This window comes from Hippocampus guttulatus, chromosome 16 (assembly GCF_054856545.1).
Source record: "Hippocampus guttulatus isolate MCC_2025c chromosome 16, RoL_Hgut_1.0, whole genome shotgun sequence".
NCBI classification, from domain to species: Eukaryota; Metazoa; Chordata; class Actinopteri; order Syngnathiformes; family Syngnathidae; genus Hippocampus; species Hippocampus guttulatus.
The window spans coordinates 2,430,513-2,448,058 of record NC_141276.1 but is presented as its reverse complement, the minus strand read 5'-3'; the positions used below and the strand labels follow the sequence as shown (position 1 = coordinate 2,448,058).

General features: G+C 45.6%; 3 protein-coding genes across 6 annotated transcripts; all 3 read left to right on the top strand.

Annotated features, from left to right (window-relative positions):
- The first annotated feature begins 203 nt into the window (after nt 1–203).
- On the top strand, nt 204–7,320 carry LOC147192425 (transmembrane protein 184B-like). 2 transcript variants are annotated; one of them, XM_086132837.1, is made up of 10 exons: nt 204–601; nt 1,383–1,616; nt 2,422–2,587; nt 3,297–3,387; nt 3,480–3,555; nt 3,703–3,794; nt 4,281–4,450; nt 4,740–4,934; nt 5,095–5,121; nt 5,479–7,320. In XM_086132837.1, exons 2-10 carry the CDS (start codon nt 1,383–1,385, stop codon nt 5,706–5,708), a joined length of 1,281 nt encoding a protein of 426 aa, XP_085988963.1. In that variant the 5' UTR covers nt 204–601; the 3' UTR covers nt 5,709–7,320. The 2 variants fall into 2 exon arrangements, with proteins under 2 accessions (XP_085988963.1, XP_085988964.1); XM_086132838.1 differs by lacking the exon at nt 5,095–5,121.
- A 396-nt stretch (nt 7,321–7,716) lies between these two features.
- On the top strand, nt 7,717–15,404 carry LOC147192424 (putative ATP-dependent RNA helicase DDX17). 2 transcript variants are annotated; one of them, XM_086132836.1, is made up of 14 exons: nt 7,717–7,958; nt 8,020–8,085; nt 8,245–8,404; nt 8,504–8,600; nt 8,856–8,989; nt 9,212–9,277; nt 9,564–9,705; nt 9,907–10,067; nt 10,167–10,339; nt 10,413–10,523; nt 10,615–10,676; nt 10,763–10,822; nt 13,610–13,843; nt 13,947–15,404. In XM_086132836.1, exons 2-14 carry the CDS (start codon nt 8,036–8,038, stop codon nt 14,465–14,467), a joined length of 1,971 nt encoding a protein of 656 aa, XP_085988962.1. In that variant the 5' UTR covers nt 7,717–7,958; nt 8,020–8,035; the 3' UTR covers nt 14,468–15,404. The 2 variants fall into 2 exon arrangements, with proteins under 2 accessions (XP_085988962.1, XP_085988961.1); XM_086132835.1 differs by having other exon boundaries at nt 7,717–8,085.
- A 627-nt stretch (nt 15,405–16,031) lies between these two features.
- On the top strand, nt 16,032–17,093 carry LOC147192423 (leukocyte cell-derived chemotaxin-2-like). 2 transcript variants are annotated; one of them, XM_086132841.1, is made up of 4 exons: nt 16,032–16,192; nt 16,300–16,411; nt 16,495–16,646; nt 16,726–17,093. In XM_086132841.1, exons 1-4 carry the CDS (start codon nt 16,156–16,158, stop codon nt 16,890–16,892), a joined length of 468 nt encoding a protein of 155 aa, XP_085988967.1. In that variant the 5' UTR covers nt 16,032–16,155; the 3' UTR covers nt 16,893–17,093. The 2 variants fall into 2 exon arrangements, with proteins under 2 accessions (XP_085988967.1, XP_085988966.1); XM_086132840.1 differs by lacking the exon at nt 16,032–16,192 and having other exon boundaries at nt 16,245–16,411.
- Nucleotides 17,094–17,546: the final 453 nt, after the last annotated feature.

Here is a 17,546-nt window from a genome sequence, read left to right as displayed (position 1 = left end):
GTCAAGTCAACAGTAAATCCGTCCTCCGGTTTATATGCGACGTAACTTTGCGCGTGTGTTTGTGACTCGTGATACAAAAAAAATAGAGCACTATGTAAACTATCCTTGGAATATATTTAATATGCTTTTTAAAATGTTTTGATAAACAGCGATTATTACGTGGCAAAAGACACACTGCGCATGTGCTAAAATGTGACGTTTACTTTGGCATCCACGGCTGGTGATGTGAAGCACTAACGGCACAGGCGTATTGGTCTTCAAGGAAGTTACAAGATCGTCGTCGTTACTCTCATTTTAAGGCTTACTTCAAAACTTTGGATTTTTTCACCTGAATGTACACCGAAAATACAAGCTAATACAGGACTTGAACGGCAAGCTAACGCGAACTAGCATTACCGCCTCAAGCCCCCAGCTATACACACATTTGCTAGCTATTGTAAACGGGCAAATATTTTTGTGTTGGAGCAGCAGTGCAAAGTTTCTTTCGTCGGAATGCAACCGTTGAGATGGTTGTCTTGAAAAAGTGTGTCACTGACCCGTGATGAGCTAAATTGATGTTTGGATACAAAACGGTACCGCTGACCAGACAACCGCGGAGGAGGTAAGTACCATACGTGTGTCATGCTAAATATGTATATATGTAAACATATTTCGGAAGTTACACATTATTTATTATATCACGCATAATGACCCTATTGATGATAAGTGGTTCAGATAATGGATGGGTTGTTTTTACTGGAGCCGCGGTCAATTGTGAGGACCAATGTTTGTCGTCACTGCCTTTGAACACAATTTGAGTCAGCAGATGACGAGAGTGAGCGAGGCAGCCTCCACGCCTGCGGACACATGTTGACCTGTCACAAAGACTACCGATTCGTAGAGCATCCCTGCCTAGCAATATGTAATGACTTCTGCCTTTTGTGGGTCAATCCACAGCAGGACTCTACTGAACCCAATTAACAATTTACAATCTAATCAATGAGCCTGACGTTTTCATACTCACATTTAGTTTTATCTTAAATAACTAAAATCATACTGACTGTCTGTTTTTTTCATTATAAACAAATCATCAGGTATGAATTGGTAAATGTTAATGCAAACATTTGGTAAAGCACCATTTAAGTAAAGATGTTTTGTATGCCTAAAATGGGCGTGCAGAGCTTGGGGCGGCCCCAGGCGTCCACGTATGGGGAACATCCACATTGAGCATTTGATCGAAAATGAGCACTAACCTTTATATACAGCACAGCCATCTGGCTCTTCGGCCTCACGTTCCTCTGTGCACTTTGAAGGCGTCAGGACTTAATTTTGATTCTTAATCAGAATCCAATCATTATAATTCTTATTTAAAATACCCCTTCTGCCTCCTTTCTACAAAACAGATGAGTGGACTCTGGAGGCGAGACATGGCTTTGTCAGAGAGGCTGGCGAATGACTCTCCAGCAGGCCTTGCACTCAAGGCCCCTGCGACGATGCCCCCTCAGGGCTCAAACTCTTCCTTCATACCAGAAGCCCCAGTGGTCACCGCGGAGCAGCCCATTTTCCTCATGACCTCTACCGCCCAAACGATATCAGGTTTTTTTGTTTGGACGGCACTGCTGATCACATGTCACCAGGTAAAGACAGTCCTTTACTTTGTTCACTGCAAGTACATATGGCAAGACAGCGAGACTGTATAGCAAGTTATAGTTTATCGTTTCCCAAACACAATTTCATCTAACGAAAGTCCACTAACTTTATACTAAATAATGCGACGCGCCACAGATGGCCTAACAGAAATGAGCATAGACGTCACCATAATTGTCAACCTTCAAGCAACTTCTACTTTGACAGACACGTGGCAGTAACGCATACAAACGGAGCATGCATCAATACGCACAGGCAATATTCTCTCTACTCTCTACGAAAGACGACTGTTGCTGTGGAGTTTAGGTGTTGACCTTTGTAGGCTCCTCTAAGCTATCAGCCATATCAGAGCAGTATAGTGTTACTGTGGACAATCATCAGTTGCTTCCCCCCTGCACCCCCCCCCCTTTTTTTTTTCAAGCAAAGGTGTGTGTCTGTTTACACTCCAGGAAAGGTGATAGGTGGAACATTGTGCAGTTTGAAAGGAGGTTGAAGGCACAGATGTTCAGTTCCGCCCAGTTCTTCCTGCTGTCTGCTCATTTGAATACAAGTGATGAAAGCCAAGAAACGACTCCCCTTTCGCACACACGCGTGCGCGCAGACTGACAACCACCTTGCGCATGCACAAAACACACCTTTCACATCAACTTGGCTTCAATTTTCAACTTAAGAAAATATTTACCGTTGCCTTGTTACTGATCTGCGCAATGTTGAGCCAAAGGAATGGTGAATGGCAATGAACATTTGTATTCCGTTGTTGCATCAAGGTTGATGTTTACCTCTTTGTTCCTGCAGATCTACATGCACCTTCGTTACTACAGCTCCCCAAATGAGCAGAGACATATAGTGAGGATTCTCTTCATTGTCCCGATATATGCCTTTGACTCCTGGCTCAGCCTTCTCTTCTTTACCAATGAGGAGTACTACGTGTACTTTGACACCGTTAGAGACTGCTACGAAGGTGAGTGGACAGGGGAGTGTGCTTTGAGCTGATAAAACAGCTTTATTTTGCTCTCAGGCCAGAGAGTATGACGCCGTACTCGCCGATAGTAACCCCAGAGATGAGTGGATGTTCATCTGAGAAAGTATCAATTCTGATATACCCGTGATAAATCGCCTTTCCCGCAAAGGCCGTTTGCAAAGACTTCGCCCTTCATTATCACGTCTGCGGCCTGTTGAAGATTACAGGAAATGGATAGCTTGTTTCCTAGCAACCGCTTGAAGCTCAGCGAATCCAGTGAGGCAAGAAAGAAAAATGTCTCTGAAGTTCCAGTTTACAGTGCGTGTGATTCCATCCCCGATCGCTGATTTATCAACCCAGGAAATTGCAGTTATTTGTGATTCCTGCTGCATGTGGTACAAGCCAAGTGGTTAATGTACAATTCCTGACCTCTGGAACATGAACATGATCTTCCTGAGCACTTATAGTTAAACACGTCTGTTACACCCACTCAGGTAAACGAAACATCATTGTTGGGTGTATACTGACAGTTTTAACAAATATGACAAAGAGTGAGTATTTGTGGAATCTGCAAACTTTCCCTGTAAGTGAAATCGGATCATTTTCGGCAGCACCCCCGACGATGTCTTTCGACATCCTGGTGTCCCGCGGCACCCTGGTGTGGAATCTCTGCTTGTAATGTCGTCATTTCTGTCTGTGCTCTCGACAGCCTTCGTCATCTACAACTTCCTCAGTCTGTGTTACGAATATCTGGGAGGCGAGAGTGCTATCATGGCTGAAATCAGAGGAAAGCCCATTGAGTCAGTATTGTTCGCCGCCGCTCACAAGCACTGCAGTCTGCACGTGCGTTTCCGCCAATGTTTGACTTGTGCGACCCTGCGCTTCACTCCAGGTCGAGCTGCATGTATGGGACCTGTTGTCTGTGGGGCAAGACCTACTCCATTGGCTTCCTCAGGTTCTGCAAACAGGTACAAATGCATGACCATCGAATCAAATAAATGTTATGTGCGCGCTCATCTAATGTGTACAAACGCTTTGACAACTCAAGGAATTTTGATGCATTCTCCCTTTTTCTCACGATATCGACTTGACTTTGCCTCCTTCGCTTCCCCCAGGCCACTTTGCAGTTCTGTGTGGTCAAACCACTAATGGCCATCATCACCGTCATTCTCCAGGCCTTTGGAAAATACAAAGATGGCGATTTCAAGTAGGTTTCCGCAACAGTTTACCAACAGTCAGTCACACCCGTCACGGCTAATGACAAAGTGGTTTTCGGTCATGCTATTTGATTGTTATTCCGTCATCCGAATGCCTCCTCAATATTTAAATGCAGTCCAATTATTTCTGTAATAAAACCTGAGCATACATTTGATTGTGATGAGTTAATTCACAACTCTACCAATACATGAATGTTTCCTCAAAAGTGATATATTGTAAAAACACACCACCGGCCAATTTATGAAGTACAGATGTCCATTTCCCCGGATAAACGTGGTCTGTGTAATTCCTTTCCCCAGTGTTGAGATGCTGAGGAATGTGGACTTACATAATTTATTTATGCCCTGTGATTGATTAGTTCTGACTTGATGTTCCTGATGGCGTTATGTAAAATAGATGGTTTCCATTGTTTTCACTTTTACAAGCTTAATACTCTGCAGCTAAATGATTTCTCTCCTGTGTGCTTTCCATCCAGTGTGGCAAGCGGCTACTTGTACGTGACCATCATCTACAACATCTCAGTCAGCCTGTCGCTGTACGCGCTCTTCCTCTTCTACTTTGCCACAAGAGAGTTACTGGTCCCCTACAGCCCGGTGCTGAAGTTCTTCATGGTCAAGTCTGTCATCTTCCTTTCCTTCTGGCAAGGTACGAAGACCGCAGCTCAACAACCGGCACATATCTCCTCCTCGGCTTCATTCAAATCGCATTACCGCAGTTGTTCATGGTGAATGTACTGTAGTAGCTTGACTTACGAGGTCAATTTGTTCCACGACCAATCTCCTAATTCAATTCACTCATTTGCACCCCCCCCCCCCCCCAATTGACATGTCATGTATCTTTTGTCACTCAGAGTGTCGAGGCGTTAGACAGCAGTTGTTGTGTCGCATTGAACGAATGGCTAAAAGTGGGCGTTTTCTTTCTCTCTTCAATTCAGGAATGCTGCTGGCCATTCTTGAGAAGTGTGGTGCCATTCCGCAGATAAACTCTGCTGACTTTTCTGTGGGTGAGGGAACCGTTGCTGCCGGGTACCAGAACTTCATCATTTGCATTGAGATGTTCTTCGCTGCCGTTGCTCTGCGCCACGCCTTCACCTACAAGGTCTATATGGACAAAAGACTGGATTCATATGGTAAGTTATTTTTACTTGGGAAAGTTGGAGATTTCTTCTACCGCGAGGCTATTTTAGTTTTTCTTTTCTTGCTCTATTTTCCGATTCAGTCTGTCCTTGACTTTTCTGAATTCAATATTTCTATTTGTCCTTTTTCTTCCTTGCTATGCTGCATTTAAAGGCTCATTTCCGATCTATGGACAGTACGGTAGGTGTGACCCAAAAGCTTTGTTCCCGCTGTATATGTTCGTCTTTGTCAAAGTGTTTTGTTCTGGGGGCTTTTGTATCATGTTTCACAATGTTTGAAGAGTGCCATTTTAATTTCGAATAGACGTGAGTCAAGTTTATCTCTGATAAACATCTTAGTTTTGTTCCATGGGGTACATTTGTTGAATAGTCCCCCCTATGCTCCTGTCATCTTACATCATGTGTAACCCACATTCCGAATGGACACTCAAGTCTGTCTTTAAATTTTTTTCCCTTCATTTTAACCCTTTTAATTTCTCCCCTCATTTATGCTGCTCAGCGACAGTGAAATGTCTATTTCTTCTTCGCTCACCCCCAGGCCGCTGTGCACCAATGAAGAGCATCTCCAGCAGTCTGAAGGAGACGATGAACCCAGGGGACATGGTTCAAGACGCCATCCATAACTTCTCGCCAGCTTATCAGCAGTATACCCAGCAATCCACCCTGGAGCGAGGCGGAGGGCCAGCTCTTTCTCGCAGCCACAGTAACCTCAGCACCAGAGGGGACAATGAGAAGACGCTGCTGCTCAGCTCTGACGATGAGTTCTGAGATTCCACCGCATCTTTCTTTCAGAAGCCATGGCCGAGATAAAGAATTGAGGGGAATGTTTGGGTGTTCCTAGAATATGTTCATTAGATGGCAAAGTTATGACTTTTATTATTAGCGTCAAAGAGGCCCTTAGAGCATGGAAGCTGTATTTGCAATTTGTGTTTGATTCACCATATGGCTACATGTAGCTTCCTGATACTGCACTTTAAACCCCACAGCTAAAGCTGGATGACAGCTACTGTACGTATATTGAGCTGCACCTACAAAGTGCCACCATTTTCTGACTTGTGGTGGCTTTTGTCAACTTTTGTCATGTTCACTCTTGGGTTGAAGTTATACCGAAAACTTGCCAAATAGTGAGAGGAGGAAAATGGACTCCAATTAATAACACACTGACAGATTATTTTTTCTCAACTGAATCAGGGCTTTATTTACACATATACAAATGTATGAAAATCATTCCATATAAAACCTTGAAGGTATGAATTAGTTATGAACATTGTTATTCCAGAAATGGCATGTGGCACTTGGTTTAGATTGGGGGGGGGGGGGGGACGACAACTGTCATGGCATGACTGAAGCTGATGACCTGCTAATATTTGCGAATCACCAAGGGATGTGATTTAGGAGAGATTTTAGTGGGCCTGGTAAAATTGACAGAAGGGCAACGCCCACACAGATTAGTGAATATGCAGCATGGCCCAGCTGTGGTGTGCACTGGATTGTAATCTCACAATTAAGGTCACTGCATGTATTCCGGATCAAGGCGGCCTTGAGTCAGTAGGTAAATTGTAACAGACAGATAGACAAAGACATGAAAGAGGATAAACATGACTGCATTTGTTTCTTAAAATGGAATTGTTGCTTTTACGATGCAGAGATACTGTGCAAGGGGAAATGGAAGAGCCTCATGTCAGTCAATCCCAGGAGGCAACCGAAAACTAACCCATATTAATGTTATTATTTCAAAACGGACTGTGTTTGGGTAGACTTTTGTTCATCAGGTGCTGTTGAATTTGTGTTTTTGCGGCAGCCAGTAGACGTTTGTGGTTGTGATTGTCAATGTTTGATGGTGGAGCACTGCGGCAAACCCCCAATGTTGCCTCAAAGTAACGATTGCCTGTTTTTGGCAAATGCAAAACAGTGTGTCGAATGTGGGTGAAAGTAACGAGAGCCAAAGTGAATTCAAAACTAATGTGGAGGCCATGATCAATGGACACAAATGGCATTTTCTAGCTGTGACAACTATTCCAGTTGCATTTCCGACAAACTCATGTCTGCAATGATTAATACATCATTTATCCAGCCTTTCATTGAATCTTAGTCCTCTTAATACAATTTTAAGATCCCATAATTGAATTGGAGGTATTACACGAGGACACATTCCAGAAAGAAAATAATGTTGTGAATAACAGTTTAAGCACTGTAAAACATTTCATGATTATGACTTTAATGGCATTGCTACATATAGTACTATGTTTTACTATTTTAATTTTGATATATTGCTGTTATGTTTCTGTTGTATACATTTGATCAGTGTATTTTGGTATTATATACTTTTATGCTGTTGGGTTTTGTTAGTGTTGAAAGGGAAATAAACGTTTAGACAAAAGCAGTAGTTTTTTGAGACCATACCACCACCACCACCCGCTACACAATACCCTGTTAAGTCATGATGAAAAACAATGGGAACACAGTTAGTTTGTGAAATACAATCTTCTGGATTGCATTGCAGGTGCACGACCATGAATTTCTTTAAAACGGGGGATATTAGGCAGCCCCATAAAGCACAAACAAGCTTCGTCCTGTAATCAAGACTCAGTTTTGTGACAAAATTGTATAAAAAATGTAGATTGCATTCTTCCTTGTTTCTTTTAATTACTTGAATTCGAATGCCATGGTTTTAAGTATTCAAATAAACGTGAAGCACACAATAACACTGCTACGTGAAGAATAACAAATGGGTCCGTCTTATTCTGGGGGCGTGTCCAGTCAGTAACCAACCAATCAACATGCTCGGATCCGAGCCGAATTGCTAAGCTAATAACATAGCTGTTATCTTCAATTTAACAGCAGTCCAAACGTATACAGTATCACCAAAGATACGCGACTTAGTACTTCTTTTGTTTTCCCAAACCAGGGCTTTGCAAAGCCGTCCCAGTTCATCACAACCAACGTTACACGTAGAGGATCTTTTGCTCGAACTAGTCGGCGCGTCCCATTGAAGCTCCTTCGGAAACCCCGGAAAGGGTAACTCTGGAAAAGCGAACGAAATCTCACAAATAACTGACAACCTCTTTATCTCCCAAAGGAACCGAGTCTTAAAAATGAGAGGTTCTTACGGAGACCGAGATCGAGACCGTGGTCGTGACAGGGGGTGAGAATTTTCAGTAAAATCCATTTTAGCTTGAAAGCTAACAGCAGCTCTTGTTTGTGCGCATTCCACCTTTGGGACTAGCACCACAAAAAACACTAATCTCGATTTTATAGGATAATACATATCAATAAAGTTCTATTTGTTGTTATCATGTTACAGAAGCCCTCGTTTCGGGTCCAGCAGAGGCGGCTCATCTTCGATTAAAAAAATTGGCAATCCTGGCGACCGTTTGCGGAAGAAAAGATGGGATCTGGATGAACTCCCCAAATTCGACAAGAACTTTTACACCGAGCATCCGGAAGTACAACGCATGGATCAGGTATGTTTTCGTTGAATTCCTTCTTTTCACTACATTTTAGGGTTGAGTCTATTAAACCACTGCACCACCATTTGGATTCTCACACTCCGTCCCCAACAGTATGACATCGAGGAGTACAGAAGGAAGAAAGAAATAACCATTCGCGGTTCAGGCTGCCCAAAGCCGGTCACCGGATTCCATCAAGCAAAGTTTCCTCGTAAGCATCTGCAAACCTGATCTCGAGGTGGCAAATGTACTTATGTAAAAGCAGAAAACCCCCATTGTACTCAGGTTAAAAAAAAGGGGTGGGGTTGTTTTTCTTTTCGTACGAGACAAATTCAATTCATTGAAAGTAAAAGTAAAGAAAAAATACAGTCTGACATGTACCAAACTTGACATAACAAAGCAAAATAGGCATAACAAAGCATGTTTCCGTTACCTAATACAAGTGGTTAATTTCTTTTCTCTTTAGAATATGTAATGGATGTCTTGACGCAGCAAAATTTCAAGGAGCCAACAGCCATTCAGGCCCAAGGATTCCCTTTAGCCCTCAGCGGGAGAGACATGGTGGGAATTGCACAGACTGGCTCAGGGAAGACTCTGTCGGTAAGAGTCATCTTTTAGTTTACAGAAATCACGCTGTCCATTGGTATTTTCCTTTGTTCATGTTATGTTTACATACTTATTGGCTACAACATTAGGGAAAGCCTTAACTTTCAGTGTCACAGATGCACCCAAAATGCTTAAGTTTGGAGTTACTACGGCTTCCTACCACATCCTTAAAACATACATTTGAAGTTAATCAAAGACCCTTTTGTCCGTCCACAGTATCTGCTGCCAGCCATTGTGCACATCAACCATCAGCCCTATCTGGAGCGTGGAGATGGGCCCATTGTACGTAAGGAGAAGCAAAGTATAGTTATCTGCTGTGCATTTATAACGCCATATTGGAATGGGTCTTCATAGCAGTGATTTCCCAGCCATTGGCAAATCATCAGGTGTCTCACGGGAAATTATCCAAGTGCCCGTGATTGAGGTGAAAATTGTACAACAGCAAATTTTAATTAATTTTGTGTGCCGTGCAGTGAGATTTTTCTTTCAATGCAAAGTGTGCGCTTTGGCTGGGTTGAGAAACGAGCACTGCCTTATGGGATTCTATCTATCTCTCCATCCTCTCCAGTGCTTGGTTCTGGCCCCCACAAGAGAACTGGCACAGCAGGTCCAGCAGGTGGCGTCCGACTATGGGAAATCATCTCGCATTAAAACCACTTGTGTGTATGGGGGTGCTCCCAAAGGACCCCAGATCCGAGATCTGGAGAGAGGTATGCACTATTGACCCTTGAATATTTTATTCACAGGTATTAACTTAAAATTGGTGAAGAAAATGTATTCTGTAATTCATTAAATGTATTTTTTTTCCCTGAGAAAGGGTCACGTCTGAATTTATGGGCTTGAACATTTCTGGATTCAGTCGCACCTTTCTTTTTCCTGTCGTCTTTTATTTCCCCGTGTCGCCCTCCCAGGGGTTGAAATTTGCATCGCCACTCCAGGTCGTCTGATTGACTTTCTTGAGGCAGGCAAGACCAACCTGCGGCGTTGCACATATTTAGTTCTAGATGAAGCTGACCGCATGCTGGACATGGGATTTGAACCTCAGATTCGCAAAATTGTGGACCAGATCAGGGTAACGCCAGTGATAAACTCAGTCCACAAACGGGAAACCAACCTCATGATTGACGTTTTAAAATCCATTAATGACATGTAATCATTTGCGCATGTCCAGCCCGATAGACAGACGCTGATGTGGAGCGCCACCTGGCCAAAAGAGGTGCGTCAACTGGCTGAAGATTTCCTCAAAGACTACGTGCAGATCAATGTCGGCGCACTGGAGTTGAGCGCGAACCACAACATCCTTCAGATAGTTGACGTGTGCATGGATAGCGAAAAGGACAACAAGTAAGTCCCTGGTTACATTTGCAGACCTGTTGGCATGTTATTTCGAATCATCTTTTTTTTTTTTAAATGTCAGGTTGATACAGCTGATGGAAGAGATTATGGCTGAGAAAGAGAACAAGACTATCATTTTCGTTGAGACCAAGAAGCGGTGTGATGACCTCACGCGCAGGATGCGACGTGATGGGTGAGCTGAGGGCAGCGCTTTTATAATCTGAGGAACTATCAGCAATGTGTCTTACTGACTTTTTTTTTTTTTTTTTTTTTTTTCCGCGTAGGTGGCCAGCAATGTGCATTCATGGTGACAAGAGCCAGCCAGAGAGAGACTGGGTGTTGACGGGTACAACAAACACACCAACAGCCACAATGCGGCGAACTACGGTACATTTTATGCCGGGGCCTCTGAATCCCCTCTTTGTGTTTTAGAGTTCCGAAGTGGCAAAGCTCCAATCCTCATCGCTACCGACGTGGCTTCCCGTGGTTTGGGTATGTCCCGAGTGCCACAATGTCGCTCGCACTACACACAAACATTTGCTTGGCAGAGGTAAAGAGTAAGGCACTCGCACATAGCGCTCTCTTAGTTGATGAAACAAATGATGCTTTGCTTCTCGGATCAGTGTGCATCTACGAAGCAAATCATGTTTAGACCTTTAGAGATGAATGTGAGGTGTCTTATGAAAGAGGTGAGACGAGTCATGCAGCTCGACCGTGAACCTAATTCGATGTTCATTTTGTTTTCTTTTCATTTTCTTTTCTTTGTTTGTTTCCAAGTCTCTCTTCTGCCAACTAGAAGTACACAGGCCCTCGGGAGCCTGCAGCCGGACCTAGGCATGACTAATCGAAAGCCGACTTTTGGGGAGAGAGACGGCCCGATTAATCGGTCCCCACACGGCCATCTCCGAGGCCGCAAAGCACACGATGCTCTCTCCCCCCCCTTGCCAGGACGCCGACCGCCTGGCTGACCGGGGAGGGGGCACGGAAGGCGGGGCGAGCATGGGGGGCTGCTGGGCTGTCAGGGTGGGCTCCCCTCAGCCACGCCACGGTCCAAGTGGCGCACCACACTGATTGGGGGAGCCACAACCGCCAACCAAGCATGACTGTAACCCAACAATCAGCTCTCAATTGGTGCCACCGATACTAAGCCACACTGTGGTGCGTCACGGGAACAGCGACTCATCCACCGGGAGCTGAGGGTGGATCGGAGCCAGAGTCGCCCGTGGACGGCTGTGCTGCAGGCTGCGCGCCCCCCAACGATTCAGCCACGACACCCCCCCAGCCCACCCCCACCACCACCACTGGCTGTGGCGGCCGGCCTCTCCCTCTGCGGACGTCATGTCTGGTCCTGGCTGGCAGGAGTCCTGGCCTGGAGGAGTCACCTCTCTGTAATTGTTCGTCCCCCTTCCTTCCTCTTCCACACATCAGTTCCGCTTCTTGTCTTCGTCCACACTTCTTCTTCCACCTGTTCGGTGTCTCTGCTGTCTGCTTTCGTTTATTTTCAGATGCTCACTTGAGCTCCACCCCTGTCATTTCGTGTCCTCCTACAATTGTGTAACCATTCTTCGCATCCCATCAAGCCGGGCTCGTGCTGACAAGTCCCACTTGTCCACAAGTCACCTGCGCATGCCGGACGCGACTGACGGGGCGCAAACTCAGAGCCGTTTCTTGCGCCTTATCTAATCTACTCTGTGTAGGAATCAGGGCTGCGCCGGTCATCGAGACTTACAGGAAAATGTGTTGAGTTTCAGCCCATCTATTTTTGGGTCGGTCGTACCGCGTGATGGCCGCCCCCGTCGTCGATTAACTTTTGTGGTGTGACGTCCGCCGTACTAACTCCCCCTTTCCCCGGTCGTCTATTACGTTTAGGCGTGTGACAGTCGCCGTCCGCACCGCCCTCCCCACGACATCGTGCGACCTCCCTACATTCCCCCGCTACCCCCCATCGTCGTCTTATTACGTTTAGGCGCGTGACGTCCGGTCGTTGAAGAATATTCCCAAACCGAATTTTGGTCCTAGTATGTCCCTGGTAGGTGCTTTAATACTCATCACATCATATCACACTATTGCCCCTGGATTTGGTTATCAGCATTTTTTTTTCATAGCACGTTTTGAACAGAAGTCCAATAAGTGACGCAACGGGCCGTATCTGGCCCGCAGACCTGAGTTTGACACCCGTGCCCTAAAGTCTGTTTCTTGGTACTTTTGCTCGGGGATAGCAGACTCTGTAAAAATGACGTCGGAGGGAATCGACACAGCACGCCAATCAAACATCCCAGAAGCCTTTCAAATGTAGATCTCCCAACTGCCCAGACCATCACGACCTTTTGACCTTTTCCAGACCGTTAACATCAGGCAGAGCACGACTTGCGATTATCCAGAAGCGATCCCCCCCGGCCAACCTGGCTGGGGCGACATTACAGAGGCCAAAATGTTCTAATACAGGTGTCCGAGTTGTCTCAATTGTTCGAGGAAGGGCGATGTGACAAGCAGTGGGAGAATGTGGGATGTGCGCGTGCTCGATTCCTTTGTTCGCTGACCTCCCATGACCGGTGAGAGATTTTGGGTCGGGGGGTAGTCATCTATCCTGTGATAATGTAATGACTTTATCTCTGATACAGGCTAGGGTAAGTAATTACCGCCTCTGCTCTTCCCCTTTTCCCCCTCCTCCTTCCAGCCTTCATCGTGATGCTTCCTGGGATTGTTCTTCCGAGCCCTTTATCATCTGTAATTAGTAACTGACCTCAAATGACTCCCCGCTGCAATTGTAATTCTTGTCGGAACTGTGATCAGTTTTAAATCGGTTTGACCTCTGCCGAGGTGATTATGCCGCTTCTACACCGAGCTGGATTGCTCTAAAATCGATTTCACCGCAGAATTTGTGGAGGGCTTTTCTCTTTACGGTTTTTTCAATGTAAAATGCCTGACTCACCATGACGACATCCTGCTTTGGGAATCTCTAAAGTGGCACGCCGTATGCTAATCCAAATTATACAGCTTCAACAAGGCTGTCATGAAACAAACCGCTATATTTGTGTTTCCATATATTTGTCCGAGTCCTGACTCGCGGTAAGTATTGTCACATACAAATTACATGTTGTACAAAAAATGGAGCGGTAAGTGCATCCAATTGCGTAGGACTTTGTGAAAAGCACGAAACTTGTAATGTTCAATGCAATTATTCTGTTCTGACTAGTATTTTTGTTTTCCCCTCCCCAAACTCCTCCCATCGCACCGACCCCATTCAACTCCTTCTGACTCCTCTTGAGTGACCAAAAGACGTGGAGGATGTGAAGTTTGTCATCAACTATGACTACCCCAATTCCTCGGAAGACTACATCCACCGGATCGGACGCACGGCCCGCAGCAACAACAAAGGCACCGCGTACACTTTCTTTACGCCAGGTAACCTCCGCCAGGCTCGTGATCTGATCCGGGTTCTGGAGGAGGCCAGACAGGCCATCAATCCCAAACTGCTGCAGCTGGTGGACACCGGACGCGGGGGAGGTGGAGGTGAGGGACCTTTCCTCTCGTGGAATATTTTCTGGAGGGGGGGGTCAAAGTATGCTGTCACCAGAACCGGCGTAATAACGGCAATATTGCTTCCTTCTCCGAGGTGGCCGCCCCCGCTTCCGAGGCAGCTCCACTTCCAACAATCCCAACCTGATGTACCAAGACGAGTGTGACCGGCGAATGCGCTCAGTTGGCGGCGGCAGTACTGCCAAAGATGGCCGCGGGAGCAGCAGCAGTAGCAGCAGCCGTGACGGCCGTGATTCCCGTGACAGTCGAGGCTCGAGCAGCCGGGATGGAGACCGCCTCTCCTCGTCGTCCTCTTCCTCGTCTTACAAGGATCGCAGCAGCAGGAATGGAGGTCACAGCTACGGTTCCAACTCCAGCTCATACCAAAAGGGCAGTAGTAACAGCAGCAGTAGTAGTACGAGCCAGTACGGCGGTCCCGGGGGGGGCTCCTCAGCCGTGGGAGGTGAAGCGGTGTCGGTCCCACCCGCCTCGTCAGGCCCCCAGCCTCTAATGGCCCAGCAGTTCAACCCCCCACAGCCCGCAGTCGACCTGATGGGGCACTCGACCTTCCAGTTTCCTCAGCCTCCGCCACCACCTCCTGCGCCTGGTAGGAATTAGACCACACCCACTCACACATGATCATGAGCCAGCCACTTAACCTGCTGATTTAATTGGGTACAAGGAGACCCAAAAGGGCTGCTCCGCAAAACTTGGCTTGAAAAACAAAGCACTGCAGGGTTGTTGTTTTTTTTTTTTTGCTTTGTTTTGTTTTTTAAATAGGCAAAATGATCTGCCATTAGAACAGGAAAACTTGTCTTGGCAAGATTTATTAGAAAAACTAAAAATAGTAAACTTTACGAAACCTTCACCCATGTCCTAAAACACCTGTAGTTATACTTACCTTTGTGGTATTTCTCATTTCTCGATCAACTTATCATCACCGGACAAAAAATGCTTGAAGCAAGTGAAATACTCGTACACAAAACTTGGTAAGAAGAAATAGGTTGGCAGACGTAGGAAAGGCATATTTATGAAAAACTGGCCTATTCACGTTAACAGTTTTGCTTTATAGTTATGTCTTGGTACCAAGGAAACAATTTGAAGTGAGTCGCGAGGCTTCATTTGGACTTCCAAGTAATCTTGTGGCGCGGAGGGCGTTATCCAAGTCTATTTTGTACAATATACACGGACTAAGCATTGTACTCTTCTCACATGTCAGATGACTATATTTAAATTGTAGGAATGAGTCGTTTTTGACCAATGCTTTTGAACGTGTTGATTCCAAAATGTTTTCGGTGATAGTGAATACAAAGTAGCTGCAGACGGCACTACGGATATTTAGTTGGTTGGAAAATTGATGCTTTAAAAAAAAAATCACAGAAGAATTGGGAGATTATTTCTTTGTAGTGTTTCATTTAGCATGTTAAGACTTTGTGTTGTTTTTTTTTAATCTCTGAAGTTTCATGAATTGGCTGTGAGCTCAAACTTTTGTAGCAGTGATGTTTATTCTTCCTTGTTGAATTTTTGACACTAATTAAAGCTCTTGGTTGTGTCACACTGTGTGGAAATCATATTTTATCATGTAAACTAGGGGAAAAAAAGGTCAGGCATTGGCATCATTCTGCAAAGACACACATAATCACCCGATTACACAACAAATGTTCCCAACTGTCCTCTTCCAGCCTCAGGACAGGCCACTCATCAGATGGCAACCAGAAGCCCCTTCTCACTGATCGAGAATTGCAATGTCAGGGCTTTCTGTTAAAAGTGAGGAAGTGAATAGTTTAGGATTTTTTTTCCATAGCTCAGGGTGGCCCACAGCCTTGCATCCCACTCGAAGATCCACGCCTCCACTGAGCAGCGGCTGAATCCCATCTCCGCATTCAGAACCAAACCAAGAGCCGACCATACTTGAGCATCCTCAATGTCTTCAATTATCACAAATTAGGCCTTGACACTAAGCAAGAAAGTGGAGAAAACATTTTTTTTGTTTCTGAAACCGTATCACCTTTATTCTCTTGGCTGCCATCACTTTTTTTTTTCTCCACGCGATAACTGATAAGACTTTCCAGCCTTGCTCAACAAGAACTTTGACACTCCACATGCGGCCCAAATCTGCAAGAATAAAATTTCCCAACAAAGCAGGTCGAGTGTCACGGGCATAGCGGGCCATTTGTTGACTGAACAACTCGCTGCCAAGATGGATTTTTGGTAATGTTACAAAGAGGGCCGGGCCGTCCCACTTCGCGTTGTCATGATGCAGATAAAAGCTGACTTGAGGCCCAGGTGGAGTCGTCGTGGTGAAGATGATGAAGAACGTGGCTCCGCTCGCAGCTCTGCTGGGTGAGAACTTTACCAGTTGCTTCTCAAAACCTTTGTCTGCCCGGTCACGTACTGACCTTGTGTGTGTATGTGTGTGTGTGTGCGCATCTCCCCATGGTTGTGTGTAGCTCTGGTATATGTGTGTGAGGGGGCGACCTTTGGCCAGCTATGCCAGGGGAATACCTTCAACACGCCGAGATCATCAGACATTTTTGGTCAAGGCTCCTTCGGGGCACCACGGTAAGGTGCTTGGACCCGACGATTCGGGCGGATGTGAGTTGAATTGTTGATGTGTGTGAGTGTGTGTGTGCGTTGTCTTCCAGTTCGGGGAGGAATCACCAAGGTTTGGACATCACTTGTGAGGACGGTTCGGAGGTCTACGCTCCATTTGATCTCACTATCAATCGGGAACTCATTGTGTACAGCGACTCCACGAAGGCGGCCATCAACAAAGGTCTTGAAATCCGGGGCGCAGGTCAGCATTGCACTCTCATCCGCACATTCAACAGAGGAGGGAAACGTAGACCCAAATTTCACTCATCTCCTCCATGCAGGTCTTTGCGTCAAGCTCTTCTATGTGGACCCGGACAAGAGTTCAGGACAAGTGAGCAAGGGCCAGCGTCTGGGCATCATGATGCCCATGCAGAGTGTCTACCCGGGAATCACCTCGCATGTGCATGTGGAGTTGTGCGACAAGAGCGACCCCACAATACACTTCTGAGGATCGGAGCGCGGGCACTTCCATGACCTTAAATGGCACATTAAGTGATTTTGAAAACATGATCCAAATAGTGGCAGTTTAACATGGGACCACGCTTACCGATTGGATTACGACTAATTTTGTGATATGCAAAAAAGGTCAAAGTCAAAATTCTAAATTGTTGTGTACAAATTATGTGTCAAGAATAAAGAGGTCAATACATTCACGTGTATAATGTCATATTTTCTCTCCAATATTTTGGGCATTCAGCAGATTATTATTGATAGAGTTTGAAATGTTTTAGCCTTTAGTTGTTGGCCCTTGGTTTAATTATTCATTCTATTAAAGAATTTCAAAATGGATGCGATTGAACACTTTGGGAATGAAGTAGAGCGCGGGATTCCCCTCCGTTGCAAAGCAACACGACTAATCGACTAACCAGCGGGGTCAAGATCGCGGGGTCGCGAACTCAACTATCGCGATGGTTACTTCGCAACGCAACACGACTGATCGGCTCGTACGTTGTTATACTTCCGGAGGCAGGTCGCGGTCCTGAGCACATGGTCTGAAAACATGTCTAGTAAGCAGAAGCAAATGCCGCTGTCTGTGGAGGCTGAAATTGTCTGTCACTTTCGGAAAGGAGTCTCCCAGACGTCGGCGGCACTGGCAGTTGCT